Source organism: Pteropus alecto, unplaced genomic scaffold, assembly GCF_000325575.1.
Source record: "Pteropus alecto unplaced genomic scaffold, ASM32557v1 scaffold45, whole genome shotgun sequence".
In the NCBI taxonomy this organism is placed as follows: Eukaryota; Metazoa; Chordata; class Mammalia; order Chiroptera; family Pteropodidae; genus Pteropus; species Pteropus alecto.
In genome coordinates this window covers 4154662-4167815 of record NW_006442491.1, presented here as the reverse complement: position 1 = coordinate 4167815, position 13154 = coordinate 4154662, and the positions used below count along the sequence as shown (strand labels likewise).

Here is a 13154-nt window from a genome sequence, read left to right as displayed (position 1 = left end):
ATATAGGGGAGAGATTTGGATGACAGTGGTCTGGCTGTAGTGTTCTTTTGTAGCTGAAGCAATGGAGATGGGACCAGGGGGCCAAGAACTAACCTCTGAGGAGCCCACAGTTAGGAGGTGCAGGAAAATGAGGGACTATTGAAGAAGGCAGAGAAGGATTGGATAGATGACAGAAAATAGGAAAAGGCTATTTTAACTGCTGAAGGAGAAAGTTTGCAGAAGTTTAGGAGATCACTTGGCTCATAGTAACAGGGAGGAAAATGAGAACTGTGCAAGAACATTAGATTTGGTTGGAAGAGGGTGATTGTCAGAGATGGGCTTTCTTTAAAGATGCTGGGCAGTCTGATTCTCTAGTGGCCAGAGGAAATGTTTGAAATGAAGAGGAAATAAAGGCAGGAAGAAAAATCATTGTTCAGAAATTTGCCTTAGAAATGAAAAAGAAAATTGAGTTGTAGAGTGATAGAAAATAAAGGCTTATCTGTAATTGGTAGTACTTCACAATATTAAATGTTTTTCTTATGGAAGAGGCACCTGAGAACTCATCTGGCCCCTCACTAGTCAGAGTAGTCCTTGGCCAGCATGGCCTGGGAGCTGGAAACAGGATTCCAGGCCCTCCTAAGTCTGCCAAATCAGAATCTGTATTTTAACAACACTCCGGGTGATGTGTCTGCTCATCCATGCCTTAAAAGTGCTGGTATGGGACTCACAGTCAGTGGCAGGATTGAGATTGGAACATAGCTATCCTACTCCAAGAATTTTTCCAGGTACACTAACTTAGAGTTTTTTTCCCCCCTTTTTGTTATTTTTTTTCAACAGTGTCAGAAGTTTGGGCAGTATAACAAAGAAGACCCCACTTCTTTTAGGTTATCAGATTCCTTCTCTCTATATCCTCAGGTAAGTAATATATTTTTCTAAAAAACTATAGAAGAATAAATTATGATAGAAATAAAACTTGCTGTTCTTGGGACAAATTGAAGACTTGGTATATTTTGAGACTCAGGCTATAGGTGATGAAGGTTATTAACTTCAAGACGAATACTGCAAGACAGTGCAGTGCTTGAGCCCTACAGAAGACAGATAACATGCAGAGAGGAGAAAATAAGTGTATAAAAGGCAAAACAGGGTCATTGCTATAAGGCCACAATAGAATCTGTAATTTGTAGAAGTTCTGGGTCACCTCAGCAGCAAACAAAAAAAAATGAAGCACACATGAGAGATGAATATAATAAAGGAGACCATGTTAATATGACAGATATCTAATGATATGTCCATGGTTATTATGCTGTATTATAACTAGGAATCAATAGGATAATCAATAGTAAATAACTGCTCTATGCAGGAACTATACATTTGAGAGCCATTGGACAAGAGAAAGGAGAGGTAAGTGGAGAGCATGAAGCTGCTTTCAGGGATCTGGGTATTTAACTTTGTGAACTTGCATCATCTGTAAATGAGGAAACTAGAGCTTGACTTATTGAGAGGCTGTGAGGAGTACATGAGCTGAGGCCAGTCAAGTGTTTAGCACTTAGTAAATGTGAGCCAGCTCCATAGCTGAGGCCTGGGACTTTTCAGGTTGGGCCATTCACCAGTGTGGCTTTTTCAGAACTGGAAGCAAACTCAACTTTATTTTTTCTTCCCTCAGGTGAGCCTTTATGAGGAATAAATAGAAGCAAACTTTCATTTTTAAATAAATTCATGAGGACTTACATATCCAAATGTGTGTTATCCTTTCAAATATTTGCTTTGGAAAGTGGACAACAGTTTCAGTCCTGAACTTGTATAGCTTGGATTCAGGGTTAAAAGTGTTCTCAGAGATCACGACCTCACTTGACCCGTAGCTCAAGATAAGGCTCTGTGGTCTCTGATATACACCCTTCACAGGCCTGTACCTGGGCATTTGAGCCTGTGCAGCATTGTGGGATGAGCCAAAGTCAGGGCCAACTTCCAGCACTGGCTCTTTTGCTTCTGAATTTGGATGATGTCCTAGACCCCTGTGGATATTGGTTTCCTCTTTAGAAGGAAGGTGTCGGTCTGGAGAAGTGGTTTGCAATCTTTTGCCCGGGACTTTTCCAACAGACTAGCCTGTATCTGAGCTCTCTAACTTCTCATTTGCTGTTAATGTGTTTAGAGTCTCCTCTCCCTGGCCCTCTGGCCTCATAGATGTCTTTCAGACTTCAGTGGCTTTGGGAAGTCTCCTGCTCCCATCCACTCTCACCCCATTGTAGCAGTACTTTCCTGTACTGGAGTTCATACTATGCTCCCCCAAGAATGACTTTTCTCCATTGAACCCTGACCCCTTTGAGAGCGGACATTCCATCTCTGCAGCCTGGCTCAGTGACTCCAGAAATAAACACTTCTTTGCCTTTCCCATTTCATGTGGAAGCTTTGACATACCCAGAGGTTCCCCTTACTCTTTTAAAATAATTTTTAAGAATTCTAATTGTAAAAAACATAAAATTTACAATCTTAATCATTTTTAAGTTTACTGTTCAGTACTGAGGTATGTTCACATTACTGTGCAATAGCTCTCCAGAACTTAGTTATCTTGCAAAGCTAAAATGCTATACCCATTAAACAACTTTACATTTCCCATTTTCCCAGCCTCTGGTATCACCATTTTACTCTCTGTTTTATAAACAGGTTGTTTTTATTACAGTCTGTATTCTCCTGTTTCAGAGACCTAAGGCGAGTCTACTTGCTAGGTATATAAGAAGGTTACAGCTATATGCATTTATCTCTTTTTCATTTTGAATGCAGTTCATGTTCCATCTTAGAAGATCTCCATTTCTTCAAGTGTTTAACAACAGTCCTGATGAGTCGTCGTATTACAGACACCATTTTGCCCGACAGGATCTGACCCAGTCCCTCATCATGATCCAGCCCATTCTCTACTCCTATTCGTTCCATGGACCACCAGAGGTAAGGCTTCATGTGAATGCTTTTTTCAGAATTGGAATCATCTACTACATACTGTTTTTTTTCTATCAACTTTATTCTTAAAGCAAAACTGTAAAAAAAAAACATTGAGTCTTTATAGTAATTTAACATTATTCCTGAGTCTTAAAAATATGCATAAGAAAAAGTCATGGGCATGTAAAGCTACAATCTGTGAAAGGGACTTAAAAAACACTTAAAAATACATAGTACTTTTTTCAGTTTGTTCAAATACTTTGACCCAGTAGTAATTCCATGTCTTGTATCTGAAGAAAATACTCCTATATACAGAAAAAGATTTGTTCAAAGAAATAGTAAAAGAACTATTAGAATAGAAAATCAGAAAACAATCCAAATGTTCAACAGTAGGAAGACCTAAGAAATATTCACAAAGTTTATTTAACATAGTAAAATAGATAAATCTTTATGTTCAAATATTACATGAAAAAAATCAAAATAGAAACTTTTCTAGATTACGTTTTCTAAAAAGCCTGCAAGAATCAAAAGCTATATGGAAATAAACCAAACTATATTCATTGTACTTGGGTTCAGTTTTTTTTTTAATGAGTATGTTACTTTTATTATTAAAATAAAAATCATTAAAAAATGTATTTTGTAGTAAACTTTCAAAACTTGTAATAAAAGATGTACTTTTTCATATAGGCAACCCTGTTACCTGTCATCTACAGCTGTAGTAGATTTAAGAGAATGTGTCTCACTGATACATAAAATACATTTCTAGCGTAAAACTGAGAATGTTTGGAACAACTTTTGGTTCCTAGAGCAAATGATGTCAATCTTCCTTCCCAAATGATGAGAGATTATTTGGAGCCTCTTTCTTCTGTAAAGTTGAAACTGAAAACTGAGTCAGGAAGCAGAAAATAGAAATGTGACCTGAAGGAGAAGGAGAGCCATTGCACCCGGTGCCATTTGTAAGAGTCCCTTATAGCTGTTCTGGCCATGTGGGAACAGAGGAAAGACCAATGCCATTTCTCTCCCTTTTTTTTCAGCCAGTACTATTGGACAGCAGCAGTATTCTAGCTGATAGAATTTTGCTGATGGATACTTTCTTCCAAATTGTCATTTATCTCGGTGAGGTAAGATGATATTTCTTTTCTTACTATTGTTTTTACTTTCTCCTTAATTTAGGCTTTATGCATTTGAAACAAGAATCTGGGCTTGGAAAACCCACAGTTTATTATAATGAGTATAGTGACTTTTATTCTAGTGAATGAAGTCTTTTTTCAGGTCCCTGAGATATTTATTGATAATATTAATAGCATTTGTTGTAAGTAAATCTCAGGTAGTCCTTTTTAAATTACTATATTGCTTTCTGAGTTGTCAGGCAAGATCAATTACTTTTCCTCAGTAAACTTTATACACACTACTACCCTTTCAGAGTTATGTTAGAGTTACTAGTAAACACTCATACGTTTGAGAGTAAAGTTTTTCTTAGAAATACTGTGGCACAGTGAACCTTAACTCTGGGTCTGTGGATGGCTATGGTTAGCTGTCAGGGCAGAGTCCATTTTTTTCCTCAAAGAGGTTCATGCCCTATGAAAGGGAATGGCTCCTCTGAAGAAAAATCATTTAACTGAGCATTATATTCAGTGTTATATTCTTTTTCTTCTATTGTACATTCTTTACTGGCAGTAAATTGCTTTGGTGGTTGACTTGACTTCCTAGTGTGTATGTATTAGAAGTGATTTCAGATGTCCTGAAAAGATACAAATTGTGTTTCAGAATTCCTTTAATAACTTAGAAAATTTGTTTTCTAATACTAACAGGCATTTTATAACTTTAAACTTTTTTCAGCATATTAATACCCAGTCTGCTTGCCGCTCACCCACAGATGATAAGCCATCAGTGATAGCCCTAGACCAAGAGCCAGTGGTGACCAGCTGCTGTTCCCACTGGTACTTTTAGGAGCAGTAATCACAACATAACTTTCTTTGCCTTCAGCTCATTCCTTATAGGCATCTCTGACCGCAGCCCCAGGTCCTATTCGTTCATTCATTCATGAGTACCTTCTGTGTGCAAGTGATTGGTTCTAATGACAAAGAGGATGACATCATTCTCACCCTCCAAAAGTCCTAAGTCTGTTGGTTGTTGGTGTTCTCAGGCACTCTTGCACCCAAGTGAGCTTATGGTCATTTTGTCCAGGCCACCAGTCAGAAAATTAAGTACTGGAAACTCTTGAGAAGGGAGAAAAGGCTGCAGAAGAAAGTGTCTAAAGAGAATCCTCTTTCTGGTATCAGATTAACAGTTTATGTGTGAAAACACTTAAGCTTATTTATAAAAATAATCAACACATATTTTTTTGTTTTCTGTGTATTCAAGATATTTCCTAGACCAGTTGCTGATAGGAATAAACAAAAGAATGACACACAAAGTGGTTAGCCTCGTTGGGGAGACAGTCTTTACTTTCCACACTTTAGTATATTGCCTTCTACTCATAGCCTAAGTCCCATACTTGGAGCATCTCCGCTCAGAGCCCACGGGAGCGGAGGTTAGGGATGGGGTCAATCCTACCAGGTCTGTATGATTGTTATGCCCTGGAAGAGAGTGTACAGCTTGTGCTGATAGGCAAGAGAAGGGGAATGGATTCTATGCAGGCAGCCTACAAATCCCTTTCCCAGCCAGATGTGAAGAATTGAGATGCTAGGCTGAGTGATAGCAGTGGAAGTGGAAAGGAAGGGCATCTTGGGACAACTAATCCCTGGTGTTTTAGCTAGTTGATGTTTATAGTTAGGAAGGGAAGAGGAGGTACGACTGATGACTCTGACACTTCTGGGAGAACTGCGGAGGCGGGGTGTCCTGGGTGCACTTCTTTGCTGACTCATGCTTCTAGTCAGCTCCACTTTGTTTACCTCTGAAACTTACCATTCTTAAATAAGATATTTTCACTGGAAACAAGTTCTGGGGACCCAGGTTGGGTGGGAGCTAGTGTTAGTATGTCAAAAGTGTCAAAGAAGGCTGTTGTTTCAGTGTTTCTACAATAGTTTTGGTTTGTTTGTTTTGGTGTAGACCATAGCCCAGTGGCGTAAAGCCGGGTACCAGGACATGCCTGAGTATGAAAACTTCAAGCACCTTCTGCAGGCACCACTGGATGATGCTCAAGAAATTCTGCAAGCACGCTTCCCAATGCCACGTTACATTAACACGGAGCATGGAGGCAGTCAGGTGAGTGAGCTGAATTCTAGCTCTGGTATTGACTTGTTTTTATGGCTATAAATCCAAACATCATGGTTAATATTTTATGTGGTGACATAAGTTGACATACACATAAACTTTAAAACATGACTTTTTTTTAAATGAGAGGTCAAAATACGTTAATATAAAAGTAGAGGATTACCAAAATAAAATACATATATTTCTTGAACCCTAATAAATGGAGAGCTATTGGGCTTAAGCTAAAGAAATGAGTTCCTGTGCATTAAAAATATATCTACTTTAATGAAAGAAACGTAAAAACATTTTTTTCTCTAGTACATTAATATTGTACTTTTAATTCTTTTTTTTTTTTTTTTAAAGGCTCGATTCCTTTTGTCCAAAGTGAACCCATCTCAGACGCACAATAACTTGTATGCTTGGGGACAGGTAAGAAATTGTCAGGTATTTGGGGAGGAGGCCAGGCTACTTTTTAAAAAACTTGTCATAAATGAGATTCATTTTGGCCTACAGACTACTAGAATAACTTTAGTATTTTGCTGGGAAAAATAACTTTGAGCATAGCTTGGGTTTGGAGATTCACTACTCAGTGTGGATCCTCTTCTCCAATACACAGCATAATATGACAGATTTATGCCAGAGGACAGAATGCCATGGTATGGCCTCCATTTGGCTCTCATAGACAGCAGCATTGCCCCAAGTCCTTCCCTCTCTCGTCCAAGAGGGCAGGGCAAAAACATCTATATCTGCTCACCATTGATTTGCCTCCTCTTTTCAGCCTGTGATTCTTTCTTTATCTAATTATTCCAACCATTTCTGTCTCTTTCAAATGAATCTTTTCTTTCTGTTTTCTTTCAACATTTTTTAAATTAACCTTTTTTTTAGGTTATATTAAATTTATATGCAGTTGTAAGAAATAATACAGAGATTCCCTATACGCTTTACCCAGTTTTCCTCAATGGGAAATCTTGTAAAACTGTAATGTAGTATCTCAGTCAGGATATTGACATTGATACAGTAGAGAGGCATATTTCCATCACCACAAGAATCTTTCATGTTGCCCTTTTATAGTCACACTCACTTCCCTCCTGCTTGCAGCCCTTCCTTAATACCTGGTAACTGCTAATCTGTTCTCAATTTCTATAATTTTGTCATCAAGAATGTTACATATATGAAATCACATGGTACATAACCTTTGAGATTGGCTTTTTCCCCTCAGCATAATTATCTAGAGATTCATTCAGGTTGTTTTATGTATTAATTATTTGTTTCTTTTTATTTGCCAAGTAGTATTGTACAATATAGATGTACCACAATTGTTTAATCATTCACCTGTTGAAGGACATCTGGGTTGTTCAGTTTCTTACTATTAGGAGTAAAGCTCCTTTAAATATTCATGTTTTTTATGAACATGAGTCTTCATTTTTTTGAGATAAATATCCAAGAGTACATTTGCTCAGTCATTTGGTTACATGGATAGTCTAAGAAACTGCCGTGCTGTTTTCCAGAGTGACTATTCTTTTACATCCCCACTAGCAGTGTATGAGTGATTGTTTCTCTCCATCTTTATCAGCATATGGTATTGTTTTTATTTTAGCTCTTCTGATAGGTATGTAGTATTATTACATTGTGGTTTTAATTTACATTTTCCCAGTGGCTAATGATGTTGAACACTTTTCATGTGCTGCTTTTCCATCTGTATATCTTTTTCGATGAAATTTTTGTTGTTCGTCTGTGTTCTAATTGGATTATTTGCTTTTTTTTTACTGTTGAATTTGAGTTCTTTATATATTCAAGGTACTAGTCCTTGAATATATAAAGGACTATATCTTTTGTTGGATATATGATTTGAGTATATTTTTTCTCACTTGTAGCTTGTCTGTATATCCTCTTTACTGGGTCTTTTGCAGAGCACAAGTATTTAATTTCTACGAAGTCCACTTTATCAATTTTTCCTTTTAACGGATCATGCTATTATCAAATCTAAGAACTCTTCGCCTAGCCCTAGATCCCAAAGATCACCTGTGTTTGTTTATGCTTATAATTTAGTCCATGATTTTGAGTTAATTTTTGTGTAAGATATGAAGCATAGCTTTATTTTTTGCATATGGATGTCTAATTATTCTAGCACCATTTGTTGACAAATGCTGTCTTTTTTTCCACTGAATTGCTTTGTATCTTTGTAAAGATTAGTCAGTCATAATCTTGTGAGTCCTTTTCTGGGCTTTTTGCCCTGTTCTATTGATCTGTTTCTATTTCTCTACTAATACTACGTCTTGATGACTACCTGTCTTGAAATCAGAGAGACCGATTTCTCCCACTCTGTTCTTTTTCAAAATTGTCTTAGCTATTCTAGTTCCTTTGCTTTACATGTGAATTTTAGAATAATTTTGTCTATATTTTTAGCCCTTTTTCTATTTAGAGAAAAAAAGTGCAGTTTGCATAGGACTGCTGTGTTTTCTCGGATTTGACATTTTCAGCGATTGAACTAATAAAAACAATGTTGTAAATAGAATGTCAATTCTTTCCAAAGACTATCAGTATACTAGAGCGATGCAAAAATAATAAAAGAGACATTTTATGGCAAACTTTGGGGGTAAGGTAAGGACTGTAATCTGCAAATTATCTGGGGGCAAATGGGAAAAGGGTTAAGATTGCTGAGTCTTCTTGGTGGATTGACCTTATACCATTCATTATTTTGTTTGCACTATCTACTTTATCTGACATTAATAAAGCCCACTCCTTCTTTTCTTTATTCCTTTTATGCAAAAAAATGATTGTTCGTATGATGCATCTCTTTCCATCCTTTAACTTTCAACCTGCTTCTGTCATGTTTGAAGGGAATTTCTTATAGATGGCACATTCTCGTATCATGGTTTTTAATCTGTGCTAAAGTTTTATAATTTTATAAATATAAATGTTTGGAGCATTTATATTTAATGTAATTATTGATATATTAGGGCTTAAACCTGCCATTTTATTTTTTGTTTTCTGTTTGTTTTTTATGCTTTTCATTTGTTTTCTTTTTCCTGCCTTTCTGTGAATTACCTGAACATTCTTTAGAATTTCATTTTAACTTGTTTATAGTATTTTTCAGTATGTTTATTGTGTAGCTTTTTTTACTGGTTACTCCTGGTTGCTCTGGAGTGTAGAGCATTTCATTGCAACATATATGCATAGCTTCTCACAGTTTACTGGTGTTGTCTTTATGACCAGTACAAGTAAAGAATGAATACAAAACTTAACATCCCTTTATGTTTCTTTACCCTGCCTCATTTATAATATAATTGTGTTAAATATTTCCTCTGCATACATCAATTACAGTTTTCTTTCAGCCATCAAACACAATTTATAAATCTCAAGAGAAAATGGAAAGCCTATTACATTTATCCACATTTTTGCTTATTGTGTTCTTCATCTCTCTTTGCTACTCCAAGGTTCCTTCTTTTCTCATTTCTTTTCTGTTTAGAGATTTCCTTTAGTCATTTGTTTAGGATAGGTCTGTTGGTGATAGTTCTTAGTTTTCCTTCATTTGAGATTTTAGATTTCCCCTTCATTCATGAAGGATATTTTCTATGGATATCGGATTCTGGTGATATTTCTTTAGGCAGTTAAAAAATACTTTGCCACTTCTCTTGCCTCTATGGTTTCTGATGAGAAATTCTGTCATTTTCCACCCCCCCACACACACCCCCATAGATAAGATGTCATTTTTCTCTGGTTTCTTTCAAGAGTTTTTTCTTCATTGTGAATTTTCAAAAGTGAAAATATCATGTGTTTAGGTGTGGATTTCTTTGGATTTAGCCTATTTGAAATTTGCTTGTCTGCTTGATTCTGTATATTTATGTCTCTTGCCAAAATTAGGCAGTTTTCAGCTATTGTTTCTTTGAATACTTTTTCAGCCTGCTTTCTTTCCTTTCTCTCTGGGAGCCCAATGACACGAATGTTAGGTCTTTTGTAGTTCCACAGGTTCCTGAGGCCCTGTATATTTTTTTCCCATATATTTTCTTTCTGTTTTTCAGCTGAGTAATTTCTATTATTTTATCTTCCAGTTTACTGATTTTCTTTGTTCCCTTTCTGCTGTCGAGCTCATACACTGAGCATTTTGTTTGTTGCTGTATTTTTTAGTTTTAAAATTTCCATTTGGTTCTTTTTTATGTCTTCCATTTCTTTCCTGAAACTTTGTATTTCTTTTCTGAGGCTTTCTATTTTTTCATTTGTTTCAAGTGCTCATAATTACTCATTGAAGGATTTTTATCATGGCTGCTTTAAAGTGTTTGTCAGATGATTCCAACATGGTGTTAACCTCAGTTGACTCTCTTTTTTTCATTCACTTTGAGATCTTGGCTTTTGATATGACAAGTGATTTTTAGTTGAAATATGGACATTTTCATATTTATTATGAGATTTTGGATCTATGTAAACTTGCTGCTTTAGCTGACGTTTTGTCATGCAGTTCCAGCAGGGCAAGAGCTGGTCAGGGAGAGACATTGTTTCATTATTGCCAGGTGGAGATAGAAATCCAGATTTTTCATTGGCCTCTACTGACACTTGAAGTGGGGGTGGTGATACCTTGTTACTGGGTGCGATGGGTTTCCAGCTTCCCACTTGGTTTCCACTGATCCTGCTGTGGAAATGGCCTTGTTACTGTTGGATGATAGTGAAAGTGCTGACTCTACACTAGACGACCTCTGATACCACCCCAGTGGGTGGTGGAGGGACATATTATAGTCATATGAGAGTAGAAGTCCAGGCTCCCCACTTGTCTCTTCTGATCCTGTGGGAGCAAGAGACTTCTTACAGGCTATTGGAGATGAAATTCCTGGAACCATACCTGCTCTTCTCTGATACCACTCCGGTGGAATTATTGGGGTCTCTTGTTACTGTTTTACTAGGCTGCCCTGGTTCTTTGGCTAGAGAAAGTTGGCTTTTTGTTGTTGTTTTTGTCTGTGCTTAATGACATTGGCCAGCTTCATCAGCGCCAAGTCTGGGATGTATGAGGCAAAAAGAAAAGCCAGGGAACTCACCACTGTGTTGCTCCTTGTGTCCTAGGATCCCTAGTTTGTCTGCTACTTTCTCTCTACCTTTCAGAGTCTTCTTATGTTTTATATAAAATGTCCAGGGTTTTTAGAAGTACTTAGCCAGAGAAATAGGTGGAAGGGAAAGATATATCTACTCCTTCCTAGAAATCTTCTTATAAAATTTTAATCATGCTTACATTTTTCTAATTATAATGGTATAATTTTATTTTAGAAAAGTTGAATATGTAGAAAAATAGTAAAAAAGAAAATTAAAATTACCTACAGTGCCACTATCTAGAGTAACTACTTCTGGCTTGATAGGTAAAATAAAATGTGTGTGTCATGTCTATTCTTTTATATATTTTTACTTTTTTTAAAGAACAAATTTGGGATCTTTCTAGAAGTTGAGATTTATATTCAGTTTTCCCTTAACATTAAAAAAATCATAAGCATTTTCTGATAGTACAGATATCCATCTGTTCAGTGGAGATACTGATTTACTCATTTGTGAATATACCATTATCAACCTTCTGATGTAAGCAGAGCATTTAAGAACATCAGGCTAGGTGCTGTGGCAGAGCAGTAGGGAAAATGAGAGGCAGGGTGTGCAGGCCCCCAGGAGCTTACACCTGTGAGGAGCCAGACCCTGGACAAGTCATCAATACTGTGGAGAGGGGAAGTAGAAGAGCATAGGCTCAGAATTGTCCTAGTGGTAGTGATGGTCTGTACTCAGTAGGTCAGGGAAAAGGATTTTGTGAGGAATTTATGCTTTATTTGAAAGAATTAGTTAGCTAGGCAGAGGATGGGGTTGGTGTGAGTACTCATAGAAGAGGGGACAACACTAGTGAATATTCTGAGTCCTTAATAACTCATGAATTCTAAACAGTTTTTAAGATAATTGCCAATAAATTTGTCATTAAATTTCAGGAAACGGGAGCTCCCATCCTGACTGACGACGTTAGCTTGCAGGTGTTCATGGATCATTTGAAGAAGCTGGCTGTCTCCAGTGCCTCTTAAGCTGGGGATGTGAGCAGGAAATTGAAGAAAACACTGTCAGTTGTGTTCACAATTGTTTATAAAGGCTCAATGACATTCCTTTCACTTTTTGTGGATTTTAATAAATAATCAAAAGAAGTGTTACATGTAACTCTTAAGGTTATAATTTATTTGTTCTTCTTATCTGTGCCCCCTTTCTTACATCATATTATAAAGTCATGAATGTTTTGGTACTTGTAAATGTTTATCTGCTGTTTGTATCCTAACATGACAATCTATATATAATCAGAGGTAATATGTTTTGGCAACTCTCTTAGATGAAAACCATATAAAGGAAATAAATCTGGATGAAGAAAGCACTGGCTAACATAATGCTAATACAAATTTGATTTTCTGAGGTCTTTGTGTGAGTATGTGTGTTTTAAGTGACTCCTCCTGCAAGAGATATTTCCTGAACTTAATCCTCATTTATTGTCTAAATGTTAACACCAAGGAAAAGTTTGAAATGTGTGAAACTTTGAGGTAGCGTGATCTAGAGTGGCACTGTCCCTAACATATAATATTTCATGTAAACAGGTAGACTTTAAGAGTGGCTGATGGGCATAAGCGGCTCTCACAGAATGACAATACATTTATCTTGGGCACAAGTAAAATAACTTTTAACAGGTACAACTTTTTAATCAAAATGTAATATATGCATGGTAAAAAAAAAAAAAAATTAAAGAGCTTATAACAAATAACAGTTTCCTTCACTCCCTAATCCTAGACTTACTCAAAAGAAGTAACTGCTTTTAACCTCTCCTTTCAAGCTTTTTGTTGTTGATGTATATCAGTTTTAGCCAAATATCTATCAATTCCTATTTTTAAGAATGAGGATTTGATGACTTTTCTACCATTCAGTTTTGATTAGCTATACCTTTGTATTACCAAGGTTAGTAAAATTTACATTCTAGCTGATAACCATAGTTATGTCTTTTGTCTCAAAGTTGATTCTGAACATTGAAAACCAATAAAGATTATTTACACAGTTGT

General features: G+C 36.4%; 1 protein-coding gene across 5 annotated transcripts in view; it reads left to right on the top strand.

Annotated features, from left to right (window-relative positions):
* Window positions 1-13154, top strand: part of SEC23B (Sec23 homolog B, coat complex II component) — a 34431-nt gene extending 21277 nt beyond the window's left edge. For 2 of the 5 annotated variants that reach the window (XM_015597021.2, XM_006921556.3), the window contains exons 15-20: window positions 817-894; window positions 2758-2919; window positions 3945-4031; window positions 5962-6117; window positions 6469-6534; window positions 12054-12519. In XM_015597021.2, coding sequence (XP_015452507.1) covers window positions 817-894; window positions 2758-2919; window positions 3945-4031; window positions 5962-6117; window positions 6469-6534; window positions 12054-12143 — 639 coding nt within the window. In that variant the 3' untranslated portion in view covers window positions 12144-12519. Of the gene's footprint in view, window positions 1-816; window positions 895-2757; window positions 2920-3944; window positions 4032-5961; window positions 6118-6468; window positions 6535-12053 lie in introns of all 5 variants that reach the window. The other 3 variants (XM_025039838.1, XM_006921557.3, XM_006921555.3) reach the window with 2 other exon arrangements.